Source organism: Cnephaeus nilssonii, assembly GCF_951640355.1.
Source record: "Cnephaeus nilssonii genome assembly, chromosome: 12".
In the NCBI taxonomy this organism is placed as follows: domain Eukaryota; kingdom Metazoa; phylum Chordata; class Mammalia; order Chiroptera; family Vespertilionidae; genus Cnephaeus; species Cnephaeus nilssonii.
The window spans coordinates 46787089-46811797 of record NC_137083.1 but is presented as its reverse complement, the minus strand read 5'-3'; the positions used below and the strand labels follow the sequence as shown (position 1 = coordinate 46811797).

Below are 24709 nucleotides of genomic sequence, written 5' to 3'. Positions count from 1 at the left end.
GGCAGCTGCCTTAGTGTCTCTTTCTTATAAGGGCACTAATCCCATCATTATAGCCCCACCCTTATACCTCTTTAAATTTAATGACTGTACTTCCTTCAACTTATGAATGGCGGGGGTGGGGAGCAAATCCATCCATAGCACCTCCTTTACTTGGTTAATTCCTACCTCTTGTTTTAATTCACCTCAGGCACCACCTCCTCGGGAATCAGCACACTCTAAGGTGACAAAGGTTGCTTTAACAGGGTCTTCACCTTACCTTTTTCATTGCACTTGTCTCTTTATTTTGTAATTATGTTTGTAGTCTGTTTCCCTAGTAGACTATGAGTTTTGTTTTATTCTAGTATGTATTCCCTAACCTTGCACAGTGCCTGGTAAGCAACCAGTGATGTTTTTTGAATGAATGTAAGAAAAAGTATTGCCCTCCTTGATTAAATAAAGTCTAGAACCTTCAAGGTTGACATTGGCCCTAAAAATGGGAGGGAAACAGGTGAAAGAACAGGAAATCTCATAGCCCAATCAGAGCGCCTTGCCTTTACTGCAGGATTTGAGAGAGCGTCTTGGAGACGTTACCTGGTAACCAGTATGCAGGAGGAGGGCGGGAAGGGCAGAGAGCGAGCTCCTCGGCGTCCAATCAGGACCCCGCATCCCGGGAGCCCCGCCGCCTTGGCCTAAGCAGCTGCCGTAAAGTGGTTCACTCAGCACGACTGTGGGCCCATCTACGGGCCTCTAGGATCCTAGGGCGCTACCACGACCCAGACGTGGGAGAGGCACGCGCTCCCTCCTTACTGGAGAGCCCGCCCCTCCCGGGGGCCCTGTCCCCTAGGTGGCCGCGGCGGTGGCTTCCACTGGCCGGCCCGCGGGGGGAGGAGGCGGCCCGGAGGCAGTGGCGGGGTCCGCACGGGCCACCGAAAGCAGGGCCATGGAGCCCAGGGAATCGGGGAAGGTAGGCCTGGAAGGGCCCTAGAGCTGCCCCCTCCCCTCCCGTAAGTCCCTGATCTGGGCGCCCGCGAGGCGGGCGGCAAGGGCGGAGTCCCTGCCGGTGAGCCAGCCTTGCAGGGGAGGACTCGCCTGCTCGCCCGCTGCCTCTTCTGACGCCACTGGCGCTGCCTCTGGGCGGATTGCGCCGGGATCTGCGGACACCACCGCTGCGAGCCCCGCGCAGCCGCCAGCGCCCCCTCCTTCTCCTCCAGCCAAACCACCGCTGCCCAGTGGCCGCTCGGTTGACGTTGGGGGTGGGTGACCCGCTCAGGGTAATGGTGGAAAAGTGCGTTGTTTTCCCACAGCAGCTCTGGCGTTTGGAAGAGGCCCAGCTTGTTACAAGGGTTTGAGGCTGGATGAGACAGACGCCTGTGGGAGCCAAGGGGTAGGGATCACCCAGAGGCAGGTGAGGGCTTGGACCTGCCTGGCTCCCTGTTCCCGAGAAAGGGCTGAAAAGAAAAAGAAAGCATCTGGCTTATTTCTTGCCGACTTCTGTTTCTAGCTTATCTCTACTCAGTGGAGAATCTGAGCATTGCTCAAAATCATATTCCATAATCTTGCTTCAGGCTTTGGGCAGGAGGCTGTGAGTTTGAAGAAAGGTGGGGAAAAATGCTTGAAGTTAGAGTTAAGTGGGTTTGGCAGGATTGCTAGAGCTCCAAGGCGACTGTGGGTGATCTTAAATCACGTTTTCTGCTTATTTTTAAACTTTCTGCAGTGAACATGTATTGACTTATAAGGAAAATACTCAAATTGTTTTTTAAATATACAATCCAATAGTGACTGATAAGAGTTATCTGTATTGTTTTTCTTAAGATGCTTTTACTTTTGAAGTTAAAATAGATATTTCATGTGCTTAAAATTTGAGTATAAAGTTACAAGGCAATTTTAAATAAACCTATTAGAACTTGTTATAAATGAAAATGAATGTGTCCCCCTCAGAGTCACTTCTATGGAAGGACTTATACCAAGGGAGCTATTTCCCAAAATGTTCTTTTTATTTGGGGGTGAGGAATTATTTTTTGTTGATAATTTTATTTTTTATTTCTTTGACTAGGTGATAGATGTTCATGGTATAAAATTTAGAAGGATAAACAGCAAATTTATCTGACTACTTCCTTTTCTGATTATTTTTTTATAACTGTTTGATGGCTGCGATATCTTAGCTCTCTGAGGCTATTAATGATATATATATATATATTGTGTGTGTGTGTGTCAGTTTTTCTTCTCCATGTCTCACCTCCATTTCCTCGGTTCCTCTCCTGTCCTCCCACCTCCTATCCCAACCTGTTTTGGTCTCTGTTAGAGTTTATCCTTAGAATTCTGGAAGTCCAGTTGTTGGCTAACACTCCACAATGGAAAAACAAAATTCTACCTGGAAGCTCTGAGCATGTAGTAGGGGGGGAGGGCCTTGTCAGCTTCTGTCATCTTACTGCCTCTTGTAGGGGACTCTGAGTAGGCATTTGTTGGCAAACAGATTTCCCCGAAATTCTTAAAATTGTAGCCTCACTGCCTTCGTTCCCAGGCCAGAGGTTCTCAGTGCTGCCTGATCCTGAGTCTTTTGAGAAATTGGTGGTATAAATTGAGTTGTTTCTCATTTTGCCCACTGCTGGGTGAGGATTCCATTTTCTTGGATCAGCTAGTTATTGCTCTTTTATTAAAAAATTAAAAATATTTTTATTGATTTCAGAGAGAGGGAGAGAGAGAAACATTGATCAGCTGCCTCTGGCATGCCCTCATTGGGGCATGTGCCCTGTTTGGGAATCAAACCGTGACCTCCTGGTTCACAGGTCGACACTCAACTACTGAGCAACACCAGCTGGGCAGTTATTGCTCTTTCTTAATCCCCAAATCATTGCCTGCATTCTCTGTCGCCTCTTCTTGGTGGGTCAAAGCTGCTTTATAAGCTGATAGGATGTGGTTCTCAGCTCTAAAGCTTTTCCTGTCTTGATCATCAACTTCATTCAGACATAATTCTGCATGACTTTCAATTAGTTCTAGGTTCAGGTACATCTTCCTCAGAGAAGCTTACATGGTTCAAGATTTTGCAAAAGAATATGCCCTGAGGCCGTGGTAGCTCAGTTGATTAGAGCATCATCCTGATATGCTAAGGTTGTGGGTTTGAGTACTGGTCAGGGTACATACAATAATCAATCAATGAATGCATAAATAAGTGGAACAACAAAATGGATATTTCTCTCTCTCTCTCTCTCTCTCTCTCTCTCTCTCTCTCTCTCTCTCCCCCCCTCATCTCTCTCAAATCAATAAATAAAATTTTAACTAGAATGTGCCCTGAGTTGTTGCTGAGGCTGAGAACTAATGGTTCCCATGGGAAGTCCTTGAAGAACACACAGGGAAAGGATTATGGAATTCCCGATTCAGCATTCTTTATGACTCTTGTTTCAGTGCATTGCCTTTCCTAGAAGACTGAGCCTCAACTGACATTGTGACTTGAACCCAGGTGGTGAGACATGGGATATAGTCTTGTATGTTGATTGACAGTGCCCCCTCCTCCAATCTGATACATTCTCAGAGTAGGAGATGACCTTAGGTAATCATGAACACAGGTATGAAAGACGGATCTAAGGATGAAGTTGGTCCTTAGTTGGTGTAATTTTTCCTTTCAGGCTCCTGTGACATTTGATGACATCACGTTGTACTTGCTTCAGGAGGAATGGATGCTGCTGAGTCAGCAACAGAAGGCGATCTGTGGTTCTGACAGGCTGGTGGCACCCCAGGGTATGGGTTCACTCCCCCCACCTGAGTGAGTCTGGATTGGTATTCCCAACTGCATCCGACTGTGACATACTTGACAATTTTAGGGAATCCTACCACTTTTTCCCAGGCATCTTCATACTATTTACTATACATCTGCTCAGTTCCTTTTCTAACTTACCTAACTTACCTTTTCTACCTGGTCATGGTCACTTACTACCCTTACTTTAAATTGGCCAAGAGAATTTGGAAAAATGGGGCTAGACCATGATGCTTCAGGATATCCCAAGTTGCCAGGTGGGAAGCCCTACCTGTGTTGTGTTGACTGCAAGGTGAATTCTGTTGCCCACAGGACACGAGGTAGAAAGAGTGTCAGACCTGGAGTGTGGAAATCTGTTCTCAGTCCCAGCTCTCCCATATGATACTGGTGTGCCTTTGACCAAGCTCTTTAACCTTTTTCAGCCTTAACTTCCCTCTTCAAAGGATTGTCATAGAGGTTGAATAAGATAAAACAACTTAAAATGTTGTGCTCATGTGGGTATTTTTCTATTTTCTGAATGTCCTTTCTCTGCTTCTATGGGTAGACTCTGTGTACCATGGACAGCGGCAATTGTATTTCAGGTGTGTGCTCGCATAGGTACTATTTTCTGATTTCAATTTGATGGCCATCTGTCATGCCTGTCCTTTCTTCTTTTCATCTTGGCCTGTGTCTAAGAGTTATGAGAATGACAGTCTTCACTCTCTGTGGGTGGGGGGATTGTTGCTGGGTTGGGTCTTCTTCCTGTACTAAAACGCTTGAAAACCACTAATTCTTCTAAACCAGAAGTGGCAAAGTAGTAGCTCATGGGCCAGATTTGGTCTGCAGATTATTTTATTTTATTTTTTTGCTTTCAACACTTTTGTTTGGCTTCTTAAAAAAGACTATATAAGTTATCAGTATTTAACCATTGGGAGTTTTCACATAAAACTATGGATTTCTGGCTTCTCTTGAAAAATGGGACCGGCAGGCAGTGCTGGCCCTGCGTCCGCATGGTGGCCTCCTCCTGGAGTGGAGTAGCAGCTGTCCTGGTACCCGGTTGGCCACAGTTTTCCCAGTTGTGTTATCACTCTGCTCCTTCTCAGCCTTTGAGATTGAGACTCTGTTCTGAACCAATAGTTTTCATACCTTGCTGTGCCCCTCATTGCTTTCACTGGTTCCCCATTCTTTTAGGGGCCTCATGGATACCTGCATTTCTAAACCGTTATGCTAAAACATTGAGGTTTATATTTGCCTCCTTAACCAATTACCCTACAATGCTGAGAGGATGTCACAGATGGATCTTTCCTTAGTGTTGCAATCTAGATCCAAGATCTCAGTGCTTCTCTCTCTCTCTCTTCCTGACTCAGGACCAACTATTGCCAACCCAGAGCTGTTCTATAAGTTTGAGCAAGGGTCAGAACCATGGCAAGGCAATGTCCAGGGCCAGAGGAGTCTCCTGAGCCACCACCCAGGTGAGTGTGGACCTGCACCGGGGGCAGGGGTCTTAGCTGGAGAGAGGACTCCTGTCTCATCCTCTGCTTCTTCCCGTTCTCTACCAACTTACACATGAATGCTCCCCACCCCCCACCCCCGCCCCAACTTCACCATAACTAAAATACACACACCTCCCCTGGCATAAGTTCTATGAAGGCATGACTTGCACTTCTTTACTACTGTATTCCTAGTGCCAAGAACAATGCCTGGCACATAGTAGTTGCACAGTAGATAACCATTGAATAATGGATGGATGGATGAATGAATGAACAGCCATTTACTAAGTTCTAAGGATGTAGCTATGTTTCACTCCTTAGATAAACCTGTCCTGTCCAGGTATTGGCTTGGCTCAAGCAGAGCCAGGCCTTGTGGTAACCTGTCACTGAGTAAGAGACTGAGTTAACCCAGCCCCTCCTGAGGGAGGAAAAGGGGGTGGGAACAAGCTCCTCTGTGAATTGAATCACAGAAGTTTGCTCTCTCTCATGATCTCTCTCAGATGGACCACAGGAGCCCTAGACTTCTTCTTTTTTTTTTAATCCTTACTTAAGGATATTTTTTCCATTGACTTTTAGAGAGAGTGGAAGGGAGGGAGGGAGGAGGAGAAAGAGAGAAACATTGATGTGAGAGAGACACATCAATTGGTTTCCTCCAGCATGTGCCCTGACCCAGGCCGGGGATTGAACCTGCAACCGAGGTATGTGCCCTTGACCTGGAATTGAACTCAAGACCCTTCGGTGCTTGGGCCAACGCTCTAACTACTGAGCAACACTGGTCAGGGCAAGCCCTAGACTTCTTGATACTATTTATACTATTTGTTTTGTTTTTCCATGCTTGCTCTTATTTGTAGTTTTGTACGCCTGGGTTAGCTACAGTTCTGTAGACTGGTCTCTTACGTTCCTGGCCCTGGGCTGACGGGGTCGTCCTGCTGCATCTAGGAGGGTTCAGGAATCTGGAGAAGGGGCTGCGAGTACATTGAATAAAGAGACTGGACATGAAATATAAATTTAAAAGGCATTTTGGGGGAGCCAGAGGAAGCTTAGTTCTAGTGACTAAGTTCTTCGAATCTCCGAACCCAGGGCTTTTTATTCACACATTTTGCCCTCAAGCAAAGCAGATATACATATCAAAGGTAAGGCCTGGTAAACAATAAAGGACTGTCAGGTTGGGGGAAACTGCCCTCAGCTGTCTGGCAGCAGGCAATAATAAAGCAAATTTTCAGCCCTGCTGAAGCTGTCCATCAACCTTTTGATGGACCTCCTGCATTTATTATGCTAACTACTATTCCTAGCCTCCAGCACTGGGCATCAGAACTTACACTGATGCATAAAAAAATGTCTCCAGAGGAGTTTGAGTTGTCTAAGCTGCATTTCAACTGAGGAGCGAATAAAGAAACTTGAAGAAGGAAAATCTTAGTGAGGTTATGAGGGTTTCCACCTCTTTGAAGGGTTGTGGTGTAACAGAGGAATGGACTTTGTTTCTCTTGAGGGCTGAAACAGCCACCCAAGGTGGGAGTTATACAAAGATGGATAGAGCTTAAGGAAACTCGGGCCAAAGCTGTCTGCCCAGGAGGTAGGTTGTCCTCTTATCCCAAATGCACTTGAGCAAAGTGCAGATGCCTGTCTGTCAGAATCCTGTGGAAGGGGACTCCTGCTGAGTATGGAGTTGCAGAACAGGCAAACCTTGCTTTCTTGAACTTAACAGATGCTGCTTTGTTTAAAAAAATAAACTGAAGGCTTATAGCAGTCCTGCATCAAGCAGATCTATCAGCCTCATTTTTCCAGGCTCAGGTGATGGTTGGCTTTTTATTTATTTCAGAGAAGAAGGGAGAGGGAGAGAGAGAAACATCAATGATGAGAGAGAATCATTGATCAGCTGCCTCCTGCATGCCCCACACTGGGGATCAAGCCCACAACCTGGGCATGTGCCCTGACTGGGAATCGAACTGTGATCTGGTTCATAGGTCGATGCTCAACCACTGAGCCAAGCTGGCTGGGGAACGATTGGCTTTTTTTAAGCAATAAAGTATTCTTTAATTAAGGTACATACACTTTTTAGACATAATGCTATTGCACACTTAATAGATTACAGTATAGTGTAAACATAACTTTTACTAGTATATGCATTGGGAATTTAAAAAATTTGTGTGACTCACTTTATTGCAATATTCACTTTCTTGTGGTGGTCTGGAACCGAACCCACACTATGTCTGAGATACAGCTATATTTGGCTTTAAATCTCTTTTTTAACCCTATGTTCTATTAGTTCAGTTTCTTATCTATAAACAGATTTGAAGTCCTGAGGATTGTGCCACTGTCTCAGGTTGCAGAGATCAAATTGCACCGATCTCCTTTTGGTCAGGTGTGTCTATCCTTTAAATGAAAAAAACAAAGAACGGTCTGCTTGCCCTAACCAGTTTGGCTCAGTGGATAGAGCATTGGCCTGCAGACTCAAGGGTACCAGGTTCGATTCCGGCCAAGGGCATATACCTTGGTTGCAGGCACATCCCCAGTAGGGGGTGTGCAGGAGGTAGCTGATTGATGTTTCTCTCTCATCGATGTTTCTAACTCTCTCTCCCTCTCCCTTCCTCTCTGTAAAAAATCAATAAAATATATATTTAAAAACAAGCAAACAAACAAAAAAAAAACACACACACAAAAAAAAACCCGATCTGCTTAAACCAACTTGATTTCCTCCTGGAGGCAGTAAGGTGGGCCTGGGAGCTGGGGGACTGAAGGAAGAGAATGCGGGGAGAGGCTGTGTCACTTTGGTACGTGTGATCTCCAGCTTTCGTAGTTGATGTATCTATGATTGGCAGTGGCTCTGACTATAGGACTTCAGGGCAATTCCATTTGTCTCTTTTATCTAAAGGAAAAAACAAGATGGGCTACATGGAAGAAATGGACATGCACGGGCCAGCCAGAGGAGCTGGACCGTACCTTCCCCCTCAGAAGAAAGCCTGTCTTTCCCACTTCAGAGCAGAGAGCGGCACCATCAAGGAAGGCTGTACAGAAAAAGGCAAAAAGCCCTTGAAACCCCGGTCCATCCAGAAGTCCTGGTTTGCACAGTTCCCGTGGCTGGTCATGAATGAGGAGCAGACGGCTCTCTTTTGCTCCGCTTGCCGAGAACACTCCTCTGCCAGGGACAGACGGTCCAGACTGATAGAAGGCTATACAGGACCATTCAAGGTGGAGACTCTCAAATATCATGCCAAGAGCAAAGCTCACCTGTTCTGCATTAATTCCTTGGCAGCACAGGACCACATCTGGGCAGCCCATTTCCGGAACATCGGAGATGCCAGCCCGGAGCATCTCTTCGCTGCAGATTATCCCAGTCTGCACCCCCCGGTGCCTCTGGGAGCCTGTGGGGATGTGGCCCAGCTCCTGCCCAGCTCTCGAGCTGAACTGGAGGAACCTGGGGGGAATGGAGCACTTCCTGCATTGTATGTAGACTGCATTTCCCATTTGAGGCATAAAGAAACCGCAGGTGACGTCCGCAGCTCCTCAGACACTAACATTGTGCGTAATGACTCTGCTGAATCCTGCAGCAAGGTAATATGTTCAGAATGGTTGCTATATCTCCAGGGGAGGATTCCATACTGAGAACAACATATATTGCGTGATGATGATGAAAAAATTATATTAGCTTACCCGCTACTAATGTTACCATAAGCTAAGATGCTTGTCATGTCTTAGGCATTGTTTTAAGTGCTCTACATGTGCTCTCATTTATTTAAGACAACAGCCCTATTATTATCATCTCCATTTTGCAGATAACAAAACATAATTAGTGGAACAGAACATTCTAACTTCTGATAGAAGGGAAACACCTAGGCTCAGAATAGTAATCTTTATCCAGAATCCAGAACAACCACAAAACACCGTCAGTGATCCACAACCACAAAACAACACTGCAGCATGCTTCAATCATCCAATTCACATCTCCTTTTCAACTTGGATTCATGTAGTACTTTTAAACACTGCCCCGATTCTTCACACATGTTCTTTCATGTTGTGATTTTAGTGCTGCCCTGAGGCTGGGGGAGCAGCCTCTTTGGACGCATCATTGGGAGTGACATGTCCAGAGTCCAGGGGCTCTCGTGGGGTTGACCTTCCCCCAGGCCTTGACCGCCAGTGCAGTGCTTTCCTTCCACTCCCTGCAGCGCTCATGGGTCCTAGAAGACTAATTCTCAGGTTTATTTTGTAATTTTCTAATTCTTTGGAAGGTTGGCCTGTGAGAAAATTGTGTTAACTGGAATCTTTGAGTAACTAGAACCCTCCCCATTTTTCACTGTTCCATATAAGTAGGATTTTGCTACAAATCTTTTTGAGTACCCCCTCTAGTATCCCAAGGAGAATAGCTCAGATGTTCCTCTTACCTAACATTGGAAGGGCCCAGCTAAGTTAGTAAGCTCGAATTTTTCCAGAATCCAGAAAAGTGACAAGGCTTATTTCTCTTCACATTCATGTTCCTTCTAGTTTTTAGATTGGAAGCTAATAAACAGGCCAAACCTTTTATAATCTAAATTCCTATAGCAGTAAGGCATGTGTTAACCTAGTCACATCTTTAGTTGATTTTTACAACTTCCTTTCCACCCCAGTGGGAAATTTCAGCAGGTGCTCCTAGAGGCAGAGGTCACCTTAGTAGTCATGGCTGAGTAGAGGGCACCTCTCAGGACTGGAGGAGACAGGGTGAGCCATGGGGCTCTACCAAGACCCCTATTCTTCCAGCATGTTCGTATTTCCTCTCAGGAGACCCTAGGATCCCACTGAGGCTCATTTGGTTTTTACCCACTAATTCCAGGCCTCATGAATTTGCTTTAGTTCGATGGATAAATTAGTTCCTCAGAGCACATCTACCTCTTGGTGAGCTTCCTAGGAAACGCAGGCCTTGAGAGGCACCCGAAAGTGTCATGCCAGTGTCTGAGTTAAGAGGCGCACTGAGTGACTGCTGCTCTCTGTTGCAGGAGCTCCCGGTGGTGTTTGAGGAGGTGGCAGTGTATTTCACCCGGGAGGAGTGGGGCGTGCTAGACAAGCAGCAGAAGGAGCTGTACAGAGACGTGATGCGGATGAATTATGAGCTGTTGGCCTCCCTGGGTAAAGGTTCATGTAGACCTTTGTTCACCACCATCATTTGACGTGAGAAACCCACAAGGGCACTGTGGTTGTGGTCATCTTCCCATTTCCACCCTTTCTGTATTCATAGGCAGAGAATGAGTCTGTCTTCTGCACCTCAGAACTCGCCTTGCTTTGGGATATACTGTACTTTATCCCCTCTTCACCCATCTATCACCCGTCCTCCACCAGACGTTTATTGAGTACCTACTATGTATCTGGTGAACCTGAACTTGTTCTGCTTTCAAGGTCTTGAGCAAGGTCTCTGCTTTCGAGAGGCTGGCAGGTTTTTGGGAGAGACAGATACTTTAATAAGAAACTATAAAATAACACAAGCTCCATAAAAGCGGTTCAGGCCCTAGCCGGTTTGGCTCAGTGGATAGAGTGTTGGCCTGCGGACCAAAGGGCATGGTCAAGGGCACGTACCTCGGTTGCAGGCTTCTCCCTGGCCTGGGCCCTGGTTGGGACGTGTGCAGGAGGCAGCCAATCAATGTTTCTCTCTCACATCAATATTTCTCTCTGTCTTTCCCTCTCTCTTCCACTCTCTCTAAAAATCAATGGAAAACTATCCTCGGGTAAGGATTAAAAAAAAAAAAGGTTCAGGAAAAGTGTCCAGGGCTGCTAAAGAGAGAGACTTAATTTTCCTGGGCAACAGAGGGAGAGATCAGCAAAGTCTTCACTGAGTATGAAATGTTTTAACGGTTGAAAACTAGCTGGACAGGGAGGTGGAAGGGCATGTAAACATGACAGAGGGAGGGGACAGCGTGAGCAGAGGCATGGGGGCAAGAAAGGGCCTCCAAGTGTATTGTGTCCTCCACTTCGTCTGTGCCCAGGCTGCCTTATCTTTCCAGGGGCCCCAAGGGTTGGTGGCCGAGTGGCCCAGGTGTCACTAGATTAGGCACGGGAGAATGATGAAGGTCATAGTGTTTCTTACCTTCCCAGATCATTATCTCCTCCATCTGCTTCCTGTTCTTTTTCTGTCAAGCACCCAAGGTTCTCATGCATCAAAATAGAAAGACAACTTTTCATGGTATAAAGCTTTTACTTACTTCTTTTTTTATATTAGCACATATAGTAACAGAAGCCTTACAGAACAGGCTGCTGTGCATAACTTAGGCATTTCAGCAGCGACTAAGCTTTAAAAATAATTATTAGTTTATGTTTTGGGCGTACAATGTACATAGATGTAATTTTGTGACATCAGTAGTCAATGGGGGTAAAGGAGATGAAGCTGTAAAGGAGCAGCATTTTTGTGTGCTATTGAAGTTAAGCTGGTATAAATTCAAATTAGAATATTACAACTTTAGGATATTAAATGGAATCCCCATAGTAACCAAAAAGAAAATAGTTATAAAATATACACAAAAGAAAATGAGAAAGGAATTTAAACATTTCACTACAAAAAGTCAACTAAACACAAAAGAAGACAGTAATCCTGGAAATAAGGGACAAAATAACTATAAGGCATAGAGAAAACAAATAGCAAAATGACAGAAGCAAGTTCTTCCTTATCAGAAATTACTTTAAAAGTAAAAGTAGATCAAATTCCCCAACCAAAAGACAGAGATTGGTAGAATGGATTAAAATGCATATTCCAACTATATGCCATCTATAAGAGATTCACTTTATATCCAAAGACACAAATAGATTGAAAATTAACTGATGGATAAAGATAATTCCATACAAATAGTAATCAAAAGAAGACAGGCATGGCTCTACTAATACCAGACAATGTAGACTTTAAATAAAAAAAGGTTGCCAAAGACAAAGAATAACATTATATGTTAATAAAAAGTTTAACACAGCAAGAAGATAGAACAATTAGAAACTATTATGTGCCTAATGACAGACTATCAGAATATATGAAATAAAACACAGAATTGAAGAAAGAAATAGAAAGTTCTACAGTAATTGTTGGAGACCTTAGTGCCCCACTTACAATAATGGATGGAAAAACCAGACAGAGATAAATTAGGAAATAGAGGATGTAACACAATAAATCAGCTAGTTTAACAGATATATACAGAGCACTCTACCCAACAACAGCAAACATATTCTTCTTACTTACACGTGGAACATTTTCCAGGATAGACCACATGTTAGGCCAAAAAGAACAAAGCTGAGGGACTCACATTTCCTGATTTTAGAACTTACCACAAAGCTATAGTACTCAAAGTAGTGTGGTACTGACATAAAGACAGACATATAGACTAAGGCTGTGGTCGGCAAACTGCGGCTCACGAGCCACATATGGCTCTTTGGCCCCTTGAGTGTGGCTCTTCCACACAATACCACGGCCTGGGCAAGTCTATTTTGAAGTGGCGTTAGAAGAAGTTTAAGTTTAAAAAATTTGGCTCTCAAAAGAAATTTCAATTGTTGTACTGTTGATATTTGGCTCTGTTGACTAATGAGTTTGCCGACCACTGGACTAAGGGAATAGAATAGAGGACCAAGAAATATAACCTCATGTATACGGTCAGATGATTTTTGACAAGGGTGCCAGGACCATTCAATGGGGAAAGGATAGTCTTTTCAGCAATTGGTCCTGGGAAAAATGGACATCCACATGCAAAAGAATGAAATTCAATCCTTATCTAACACCATATAAACATTAAGTCACAATGTATCAAAGACCTAAATGTGTGACATAAAAAACTCTCAGAAGAAAACACAGGACAAATGCTTATGACATTGTATTTGGCAGTGATTTCTTGGATATGATGCCAAAGCACAAGTAACAAAAGAAAAAGTAGACAAATTGGACTTCATGAAATTAAAATTTTTTGTGTATTGGAAGATGCTATCAACAGAATAAAAAGGCAACTCAGAGTAGGAGAAAATATTTGCAAATCATACGTCTGATAAGGAATTAATATCCAGAATATATAGATAACTCTTAAAACTCAGCAACAAAAAGCCAAACAACCTGAACAAAGGACCTGAATAGACATTTCTCCTGATTTTTAAAAAATGAACAAAGGATTTGAATAGACATTTCTCCAAAGAAGATATACAAATGGCCAATAAGCACATGAAAAATGCTCCACATCACTGATCACTAGGGAAATGCAAATAAAAACTACTATATTGAGATACTACCTCACACCCATCAGGATAGCTACTAGCCAAAAAATAAAAAACTACAGGTGTTGGTGAGGATGCGGATAAATTAGAACCCTTGTGCACTGTTGGTGGGAAGGTGAAGTGGTATAGTCATTGTGGAAAACAGTAGGGAGTTCCTAAAAATATTAAAAATAGAATTACCACATGATACAACAGTTCTACTTCTGGGATTGAAAACAGGTTGTTGAAGATAATATTTGTGCACCAATGTTCATACCACTGTTATTCACAATAGCTAAAACATGTAAGAAACCTAAGTGCCCGTCAACGGATGAACAGAGAAGCATAATGTGGTCTATCCATACAATGGAATATTATTTTAGCCTGAAAAAGGAAGGAAATTCTGTAGTATGCTACGATGTGGATGAACCCTAAGGACATTATGCTAGTTGAAATAAGGTAGTCTCAAAAAATGGATATTTGTTTGATTCCCTTTAGCTGAGATACTTAGAGTAGTGAAAATCATAGAGACAGAAAGTAGAATGATGGGTACGGGGTTCTTGGTTTGAGGGGAATAGGGATGTTATTATTTAGTTGGTATAGAGTTTCAGTTTTATGAGATAAAAAGAGTTCTAGGGATGGATGGTGATGATGGTTGTACAACATTATGAATATATTTAATATCTCTGCACTGAACACTTAAAATGATCAATTTTATGTTACATATATTTTACCACAGTGAAAAAAAAAAGAAAAGAATGCCCTGATAACTAAAGACAAAGAAGGGCTGACAAATGGGACCTAAGATACGTGCCAACTAAGTGTAGCTTATGATCCTGGAATAGGTGCTGACCTGGGGAAAATAGACATATAGATAGCTATATAGGACATTTCGAGACAATTGAAGAAAGGTAGTTGTGGACTGTGGATTAGATAGTAGTATTATATCAATGTTCTGTTTTCTGATTTTGATCTTTATACTTTGGTTATATAAGACATGCTAGTTTTCAGTTGCCACACAACAAATTATCACAAAGTTAGTGGCTAAAAACACCCTTTTATTGGCTCACAGCTGTGTAAGTCAGACGTTCACCTGGGCTCAGCTGGGTTCTTCCCTTAGGGTTGCACAAGCTGGCAAAATCCAATCCCTTGTGGTTGTAGGACCGAGGTTCCTGTTATCTTGTTGGCTGCTGACCAGGGGTCATTCTCAGCTCCTAGAGGCTGCAGTCAGGTCCTTTACCTGTGGCCTCCATCCTCAGGCCAACAGCAGTGTGTCAGATCCTCCTGGTACTTTGGAGCTCTTACTTCCCCTGCTTGTAAAGGGCTGATGTGATCAGGGTAGGTCATCCAGATAACCTGTCTTTTGCCAGGTAACGTAACATAATCATGAGTGTAATATTGTGTTCACAGATTCCACCACACTCCCAGGGGCAGAGATTAGGCAGGGTCAGGGGTCACTGGAGCTCCTCTTAGAATTTTGCCTACCCTGTAAGAGAATGTCCTTTTTCTTGAGTAATACACATGGAAGTATTTAGGGATAAAGGGGGTGTGAAAACAATTTACTCTCAATGGTTCAGAAAAATATTGTATATATATTATACATATAATTTATATATTATACATATACAGATGGTCCCCGACTTACAATAGTTCGACTTATGATTTTTTATTTTGTGGTGGTGCAAAAGCAATATGCATTTAGTAGAAGCTGTATTTTGAATTTTGATCTTTTCCTGAGTGAGCGATATTCAGTAAGATATTCTCTCATGATGCTGGGCGGTCACATCTCCCAGCCAGCCCCTGATCATGAGGGTAAACAGTGGATACCCTAAATACAGTATGCTGTGTAGCCAATGTTTTCTGGATATTGTGTTCTGAGCACATTTAAAGTAGGCTAGCTAAGCTATGATGCATGAGCATGATAAAGCAAATGGGACAAAATTAATGATTGGAGTTTCCTGTATTATTGTTGAATTTTTCTATAAGTTTTAAATGATAGCAAAATCTTAAAAAACGACGAGGAAACAAAAGTCCATTCCTGGTGTAGTAGTCAAAAATTTGGACTTCATTTCAAGCTAAAATTTCTTGCCTCTCCTACCTGAACCTGCTTCAGGTCTGGAACTGAATCTTGCAGTAGGAAGGAATTCTCCTACCTTCCAGCTTGTTCCAGGACCTCTGCCACTACCTGGGTGGGAACGCTGGTGAGTGGGTGGGAGGAGAGGTACAATGAAGGTTTTACCTGGCTCCCATGTAAACAGCCGTGGGCAAAGTCCCTTTAAGTGGCTCAGGTCTCTTCTCTTTTCCTGTGGGGCCCACGTCTGCAGGGACCATGGAAAACATTTACATCCTTTGCTCCAACAAACCCTGGGAAAGTAGGCTCTTCCAGGATGGCCACCACAAAGGAGCCCATCAGCCAGTTTCTGCCGTTCGTCTTTTTCAGGCCTGGATTCATGGGTAGCCCCGTAGCCCCAGGAGACACAGGTCAGGTTGTCATTCCCACTAGGCTTAAGGTCAGGGGAAAGTAGCCCGCCCTCCCCCTCCCCATGGTAGTATGTGAAGGAGGCTCACAATGCACTTGACAGCTCTTTCCAGAAACATCTCCAATATCGAACTCCCTGACCTTGTCACTCCAAGTGCTTTGATTCCCTCTTTGAGGCGCGGGCTTGGGTTACAGCTCAGTGTTTTAGTTACCCTCCTTCCCAGTTAGGCTTCTGTGTCTAGCTTTGGAATGGGGATAGTTGGCTTCTATTTTGGGGGGGGAGGGGGGGGCCTTCAGCCAAAACAGGCAGACAGAATCACACTTGACTATCCTGTTGCATATGTTTATTGCTCTTCCTGATTTATTGATTTTAGATATTATCTATTGATTCCTACTGTGGAAGATGAAGATATGGTCCTCTTACCTCACCCCCGGCCCCCACTTCTCTTCCCTCCATCCTCTCAGAACAGGTACACCACTCTTTTTGGTTAATTCAGTGTAAACTGTTTATGATTATATATGATTTACTTCTGATCAAAGTGGCATATTATGATATTTCCTTTGTTGTAGGATTTTCCCCTGGAATTGAATTTTTTTCTTATTTTTTCTTTTGCTAGTTTTCTGTCCTGTCACCAGTTCTTCTGAAACTCTCCAGTGAAATTCCACAACTCCTCTGAAGAGTCTTTTCCCCATGATCAAACTCCAGTGACCTATCAGCTTCACTCTTGGTCTGGAGACTTCGGTCATGGGTCTTCCATTTGCCTCTGCTCTGTCTAAACTGGTGATCCTTCAGGCCTGCTGTATAGCCGTGGCCTCACACTGTCCTTTGTCTTTCCCCTGTTTCCTGGATCTGTCTCTTCTTTCAGGTGAGATCTCTGCTTTGTTGGAGCACATCTTCCAGTAACTGTCTTAAGAAAGTGTGCATGGGAAGAAGTATTTTAAGACTCTGCATATCAGAAAATGCCCTCACAATTGATAATTTGGGTTGGTATAGAATTTCAGGTTGGAAATAATTTTCCTCAGCATTTTGAAAGCATTGCTTTTAGGTCTTACAGGTGCTATTGAGACGTATAAATGCCTTTTTATTCCTAAATCTTTGAACACAGCCTGTTTTTATATTCTTTTTAAGATCTATTCCAGGCTTCTGAAGTGTTGGAAACTCGCTTTTTCCAGTTTGGGGAAAATTTCTTTTATTATTTCTTCCTACCTATTTTCTCTCTTTCTTCCAAAAAGTCCTAATTGTTAGATATTACACTTTTTAAGTTAAACCTCTAGTTTTGTTTTATTTTTCTCTTTTTCTCCCATTTTCTGTTTCGAACTTCTTTGTTCTGCTTCCTTAGAGATTTCCTCGATTTTATTTTCTAACAATTCCATTTAATTTTTTTAAATTTCTTCTATCACATTTTAAGTCTAAGAGCCCTTATTGCTCTTTTCATGGATGACTATCATGTATTTTCTCTTTGGGATTATTAATTCTGCTTTGTTTGTTTTGTTTGTTTTTGAAGTTCTGTTTTGCTCCTTGCATTATCTCTACTTTCTTCCATCCTTTTTCCTACTTGTTTTATGTTAGAAACTTGTCTTAAATAGATATCATTAGGTTCATACATATGTAAGAGTAAAGCCTTAAAAGAAAACTGATGGAAAGCTTTGTGTGCATGGCTGGGGCTCATTAAGGGGTAGGCTTCACTGTAGGGCGACCAGCTGTGAACCTGGATGTCTCACTGAAGTGCCCACAAAAGTCAGTCTGCATAGGTGTTTGGAGGAGGAAGAGGGTGCGGAGGGGCAATTCAGTTTCTTAAAAGAAAACTCTTACAGTCCCCTGCTTGGAGGGTATAAGCTGAGCCAATGGTCTTGGAGCCGAGGAACACACCTTCCAGAAGCTAGACTGTCTTCATCTCTTGTCTGCATTGCAGCCCTTCTTCACCTTTCTTCCACTCTCCCCACTACCCCAGGGTCCGAGCCTTTCTGGTTAAGATTTCTATAGACTCGATCTCTCTTCTCCTTGGGTGAGGGTGGTGGTGTGTTCTGGTTTCCTGCAATGGGTAAGAGGACCTGGGGTGGAGTTGGTCTGTATAGACTTTGAGTTGACCCCGTGTCCTCCCATCCTTTTCCCATTACCTTTTACTGTACCTGGGGCCTCCGGGTCTAAACCTTCCAGGAATTCTATGGCCAAATTCATATCCTTCTCCTTCACCCCCTCTGCCAGCATTTAGTGTTCAGTTCTGTTATTTTTCTTGCTCTTTTATCTTTCCGTCTTTGAAAAGTACACTCACATTTCTAATCCAGTGTTTCTCTTGGGCTTATGCCTTGTTTTAAGAAGGATATGTGTTCAACCCACCATATTTTAATATTTTATTATATTTTTATTAATAGTAAATATCTGGATACAAAGATGCACATATAGTAAATATACATATATTCAATCATCTAAAAGGTGATTAGTGAAAGTAAGCTCCCTGTAACCTCACCTTTTGCTCTTCCCAGTAGCCCCACAGTCATCAGTTGTCTGTATGTCCATCCAAACAAAGTTTATATACACATTCACATAGATACATACAGAAGCATGTAAGTATATAGTAATGGATTTTATTTTAAATCAAGAAAGTGATTTCTTGCCCGGCCGGGTGTAGCTCAGCGGTTGAGTGTCGACCCAGGAACTGGGAAGTCACCGGTTCAGGGCATATGCCCAGGTTGTGGGCTTGATCCCCAGTAGGGGGCATGCAGGAGGCAGCCAATCAATGATTCTCTCTCATCATTGATGTTTCTATCTCTCTCTCCCTCTCCCTTTCTCTCTGAAATCAATAAAAATATATTTTTTTAAAAAGTGATTTCTTTATATACCCATGAGGGATATTCACATTTTAAATAAAGGGCAGTGCTTAACCCAAAGACATGAACCTCTTCTAGTCAGATTTCAGGTTTCGTGGCAGGTGGTGGACATTTTAAGGGGCCTTTCAAGTGCATGGGGCACTCTTCCACTTCTCGGCTGCCTTTCTTTATCATCCTTGTCTTCTCTCTACTTTATCCCCCCATGGTTCTTCCTATTTTCATGCTTTCCACTCTAGATGCATTTGGCTGGCCCGTGGCCCATGGCCCATGGATCTAAGGAAGTTATTTATCCTGGTTAATGGATACACCCGAATCTGGGTACCTCTTGGGTTTTAAGAATAAATTGGCACCCTAGATGAATGTGCATCCATCATGCCCCTGGCTGAATAGACTATTAAGATATAGACCCGGAGGCATCCCTGAATATTTCAGAAACCATAAATAGCTTTAGGCGGGCCACTTGACTTGATGGTTCATAGTAGTGACATCAGTATGACTCTTTGTCCTTGCAATAGGGCCTGTGGCTACCAAGCCAGACTTGATATCAAAACTGGAGCATAGAGCTGCACCCTGGATCAAGGATCCAAAGCGGATGAAGTGGGGAAAAGGTCATTCTCCAGGTGAGTATTGACCTACTGAGTTCTGGAGGGCATGTCCAGGGGCCCAGGTAGCTGTGGCAAGTCACACCGTGTTAGTTCAGCCATATTTAACTTGAGCCTATTGTGCACAGGCCTTATATTAGACTGTGTAAACAGAGATGAATATGAAATTAACCCTGCCCTCAGAGTGTAGAATACTGGGAAACCAGGACAGTATGGAAATAATAAGGAACTTTGATGAGCAGAAGTGCTAAAGGGACCTGTGATTGAGCTGATGGGAGGAGGGGTGTGGGAGATGCTGGTTCTGATAAACAATGTGTCCACAGGCCTGTGAGCCTCTACTCTCTCCCTCCTCCTCTGGATTTTAGCACTGCTAGCCTATAAGAGTTAGTTTTTTGCATATCTCCGGTAGTAACTTGTTGGCTAGTAGCTGCTGTTTATACTTCTGTGCCTCCCTTCTTTCAAAGGCTCATAAGCACTTATGGATGTTTAACCTCATTTCTTTGTGATGCCTCAGAAGAGGATTAAAGCCACCTGTTTATCCAATAGCATCTATGGCCAAGGTGGTTAATTAAGCTTATTAGTAGCTGATGTCACATGATCCTGGGTCACTATGTGGATAGAGAGGGGGAAGCTGGCTAAAGAGCCCACAGGGATTAGCAAACAATTCTTGACTTCCATAGATAGTAACGGGGAAGCCAGTAATGCTTTCTAGAAAGGTGGATCACATTCATCCTTTCTGCTTTGCATCAGGGTACTTATTACATTGGGTGTCTTAGCTGATGGGGGACTGCAGAGTTCTGGGCAGCAAAATCAAGCACAGTTTGATTTGCTCCCAAGGGAAAAAGAAGATGGTGGCTGCAGGAGAGGCAGACCCGCAGGCCTCGGCTGTTGAATCTGCATTGCTTCTAGCTCCTCCTGTGGAGACGTGTGCTTCCTACTGCAGGTCCAGCCTTTGTGACGTGGAAGCAGATGGGCCTGGGAAAATCAAGAGGACTTACAGACCCCGCTCCATTCAGAGGTCGTGGTTTGGGCAGTTCCCATGGTTAATCATTGACTCCGAAGAGACCAAGCTCTTCTGCTCAGCTTGCAAAGAAAGACCGAATCTCCACGACAAGTCATCGCGGTTAGTCCAAGGTTACACGGGGCCATTTAAAGTGGAGACTTTAAAATACCATGAAGTCAGCAAAGCACACAAGCTCTGCGTCAACACTGTTAAAATCAAGGAGGACACCCCTCAGGCTGCCCTAGTCCCAGAGATCTCAAGTGACCTGATGGCCAACATGGAGCACTTCTTCAATGCAGCCTACTCCATCGCCTACCACTCGAGGCCACTGAATGACTTTGAGAAGATCCTGGAACTCCTCCAAAGCACAGGGACCGTGATTTTGAGCAAGTACCGGAACCGCACTGCATGCACCCAGTTCATCAAATATATCTCTGAGACTCTGAAGAAGGAGATCCTCGAGGACGTCCGGAACTCCCCCTGCATGAGCATGCTGTTGGACAACTCCACCAACACCTCAGACCCGGCCTGTGTGGGCATTTACATCCGCTACTTTAAGGGGATGGAGGTGAAAGAGTCTTACATCATGTTGGCCCCGCTCTACAGTGAGACAGTGGATGGGTACTTTGAGACCATTGTCTCTGCACTGGATGAACTGGACATCCCCTTCCGGAAGCCTGGTTGGGTAGTGGGTTTGGGAACCGATGGCTCAACCATGCTGAGCCACAGAGGAGGCCTTGTGGAAAAGTTCCAGGAGATCGTCCCCCAGCTGCTGCCTGTCCATTGTGTGGCCCACCGGCTGCACCTGGCTGTGGTGGATGCCTGTGGGGGCATTGATCTGGTGAAGAAGTGTGACCGGCACATCCGAACCATCTTCAAGTTTTATCAGTCCTCAAACAAAAGGCTGACAGAGCTGCAGCAAGGTGCTGCGGCACTGGAGCAGGAAATCACCCGCCTCAAGGACTTGAATGCAGTCAAGTGGGTGGCCAGTAGGAGGCGCACACTGAATGTGCTCATCTTGAGCTGGCCTGCCCTGGCTAGGCACCTCCAGAGTGTGGCAGAGGCCGGGGGCCAGATTGGGCACAGGGCCAAAGGCATGCTGAAGCTCCTGAAGAACTTCCATTTCATCAAGTTCTGCCACTTCCTGCTGGACTTCCTGAGCATTTACAGGCCATTGTCTGAGGTGTGCCAGAAAGAAATGGTGTTGATTACGGAGGTGAACTCCACGCTGGGACAGGCCTACGTAGCTCTGGAGACCCTCCGCCACCAGGCGGGGCCCAAAGAGGAAGAGTTCAATGCCTGCTTCAAGGATGGGCAGCTGCATGGCATTTCCTTAGACAGAATGGAGATGGCAGAGCAGCGTTTCCGGGCAGACAGGGAGAGAGTGATCCTGACAGGGACTGAGTACCTCCGGCAGAGGTTTGACACAGACGGTTCCCCACAACTCAAAAACATGGAGGTGTTTGACACCACGACCTGGCCAAGTGGCACTGAACTGGCGAGTTTTGGGAATGATGATATCCTTGCCCTTGCCAGGTACTTTGAGCTCTCAATGCCCCCAGGGTACAGCGAGCAAGCCCTCCTGGAGGAGTGGCTGGGCCTGAAAGCCGTGGCCAAGAACCTGCCGTTCTCCATGCTGTGTAAGAACGCCCTGGCCCAGCACGGCCGCTTCCCCTTGCTGAGCAGGCTGGTGGCAGTGGTGGTCTGTGTGCCCGTCTCCACCTCCTGCTGTGAGCGTGGATTCAGTGCCATGAACCGGATCAGGACCGACGAGAGGACCAAGCTATCCAATGAGGTGATCAACATGCTCATGATGACAGCAGTGAATGGTGTGGCAGTCACCGAGTACGACCCCCAGCCCGCCATCCAGCACTGGTACCTAACCTCCTCGGGCCGGCGCTTCAGCCACGTCTACACCTGTGCCCCGGTGCCACCCCATTCCTATGCAAGTAAGTCTACATGGTAGAGTTCCTGGATGGGGACACACGAAGGAAGGGAATCTCATCTTCCCAGTCCCCTGTGAGCAGGAGCATCTGATAAAATCAGCCATCACAGTGGGCTTGGCCTGAGGTATTGTTGAGCTGCTGTAGTGTGCCCAACCATTTACTAACCAGTGGCTGCTTGGGATATGACCCCTGCCCTCAAGGCGCTTATGATCCAGCTAGAGGGGCAAGAGGCACTCACTTCAAGCACATATACAGTGCTGAGAGCACGAACTTCCGGCCCGATAACTAGTGTGTGACTTTGGGCAAGTTAATCATTCTGTGCTTTGGTTTTCATCTGTAAAGTGCTTAGAACAGTGACCAGTGAGTATAACTAGATGATTGGACCAGTTGGGGCAGTGACATCACATTCTGGATGGGCTATGCAGAGTTGAGGTGTTGGAGAGGGAGGAGGTCAGTGCAGGTCAGAGGGCTGCGAAGGTGCTGGGGAAGAAGGTGGGGGTGGTCCAGGCAGGGGGGCAGTCCTGAGGGCACTGCCTACTGGCCTGGAGGCCAGTCCAGGGACAAGGCTTGAGGGGGAGGTTACATTATATGGGAGGCAACTTACTGGAAGTCCGAAGCAAGAAATTGTTTTCTTTGCAGGTGGTCACTGAAAACCGAAGTAAACATGATAGTTACAGAGGTTCCCTAAGCTCTTCATGGCTTATTTAACAGAGAAAGAGCTGTGATTTGTCTCTTGATTGTTCTTCCAGCTGGTCTCCTGCCTATTGCTTCTTCTTCTTCTTTCTCTCTCTTTCGCTCTCTCTCTCTCTCTCTGTTAATTCTCACCTGAGGATATTTTTCCCATTGATACTTTAGAGAGAGTGGAAGGGAGGGATGGGGATAGAAAGAGAGAAACATTGATGTGAGAGAGACACATCGATTGGTTTCCTCAAATACACACCTGATTGAGACCCTAGATCAAACTTGCAACCACGGTACGTGCCCTTGACCGGGAATTGAACCCGTGACCCTTTGGTGCATGGGCTGATGCTCTAAGCACTGAGAAACACCAGCCAGGGCTTCTGCTCTCATTTTTCACCTCTGCATCTATAGTCAGCAGCAGTGGATGGGTCTCAGGGGTGACAGAGGCTCTGTAGGAAGTAGGGTGGCCCTGACCTGTAGCTGGGTGGAGGGGAGTTCTTCATCCCAGCATTTGTTGTCCGTGTCCAGCCCTGTGGGGGAGGAGACACAGATGCTACCAGCTGTGCCCTTTTGCAGGTTGTTCTCCTGGGGACAAAGGAATTTGTACATCTGAAGCAAACAGTGAACCCCACCAGATGTTGTATGATCAAGCCTTCCCAGGCGGGCTTTCTCAGCCTCAGCACTGTTGACATTTGAGGCCAAATAAATCTTTGTGAGGGCCTGTCCTGTGGGTGGTGGGTCTTCAGCAGCATCCTTCGCCTTTACCCATTACATACCCACTGGATACCTGTAGTACCCTCCTGGTTGTAGCAACCAAGTATCTTCAGACTTCAAGGGACCAACAGCTCCTAGGGGAGATCCTGTGTCCCAGCGTGGGCATAGATCAGCCTGCAGCCCTAGTCATGTCTCCAGTCTGTGCTGCCACAGTTTTTTTCCACTGAATATACCTTAGGGTGCAGTTGGCAATGGGAAGGGGATCCTCATGTAATGTGTTTTCCCCAATTCTGATGGTGCCTTCTCTTTCTTCCCACTTGAGGGGCGGTGCTCAGGAAGGAGAAGATGGGAGTGCTCCATGTGGAGGAGGCCGTGACCCAGAAGCCGCCCACCCATCCTATGGGAACGGGTGGAGATCATGAAGACTGCCTCATGGACCCTCCCGACAGACTCCTGTGCCCCCACACCAGTCAGGAGGCCCCTGTGCTGTCCTGATACAGGCTCTGCAGGAGCAGGAATCCTAGGATTGCCTTGGAGACCCCTACCCTGCCCCTTGTGGTTGTGCTGACAGGCTCTGTGCCCTAGAATCTTCCTTTGGTAGGGACTCTAAGAACAGGAAGTGGGCAGTGACAAGGTAGTTACACCCACACGCCAGAGGGCAGGGCCATCAGGGGGCGCACAACTTGTTCACCTCTAAATGGAGCAGGGACTCACAGCACTGACATATGCAGAGGCTCTTACCTCAAGTTCATGTTTAAGGTGCTTCAGGAAATAATCCCATTGTGAAAGATTTCACCCCATATTCTAGTGGCAAGAGGATTTTTCTGAAGTGGGAGAGACTACTGCGGGTAGGAACTTAAAGGAGCACCCCAGCCCCCTGGAACATTGGGAGCGTTCCAGTGGCCTGGGGATGACACTGGGTGAGGGGCAGAGGATGACCAGGCTCCAGGTTCAGCTGGCCTAGCTCTGGGATGTCACCCTGGCTCTATGACAGAAGCAGGTACAGCCTGATTTCAAAATGGCAAACTCTCATCAGAGAATCTCTCTACCTCCTCCTAGTACCGTCCTTTAGGGTGAG

At 45.3% G+C, this 24709-nt stretch overlaps 1 protein-coding gene across 3 annotated transcripts; it reads left to right on the top strand.

The window, feature by feature from the left end:
• The first annotated feature begins 738 nt into the window (after positions 1-738).
• On the top strand, positions 739-24158 carry ZNF862 (zinc finger protein 862). Of its 3 annotated transcripts, none has more exons than XM_079785909.1 (8): positions 739-943; positions 3603-3714; positions 5077-5181; positions 8072-8751; positions 10167-10296; positions 19201-19305; positions 20125-22239; positions 23954-24158. In XM_079785909.1, the coding sequence occupies exons 1-8, from the start codon at positions 920-922 to the stop codon at positions 24124-24126; spliced, it is 3444 nt and encodes a 1147-aa protein (XP_079642035.1). In that variant the 5' UTR covers positions 739-919; the 3' UTR covers positions 24127-24158. The 3 variants fall into 3 exon arrangements, with proteins under 3 accessions (XP_079642035.1, XP_079642034.1, XP_079642036.1); XM_079785908.1 differs by having other exon boundaries at positions 10167-10302; XM_079785910.1 differs by lacking the exon at positions 739-943 and having other exon boundaries at positions 3607-3739; positions 10167-10302.
• Positions 24159-24709: the final 551 nt, after the last annotated feature.

Coding starts and splice junctions, on each gene's coding strand:
- ZNF862 (XM_079785908.1), top strand. CDS start 920: ATGGAGCCCAGGGAATCGGGGAAG. Junction 3,715..5,076: donor CAGGCTGGTGGCACCCCAGG/GTATGGGTTCAC, acceptor TTCCTGACTCAG/GACCAACTATTGCCAACCCA. Junction 22,240..23,953: donor GCCACCCCATTCCTATGCAA/GTAAGTCTACAT, acceptor TTCCCACTTGAG/GGGCGGTGCTCAGGAAGGAG.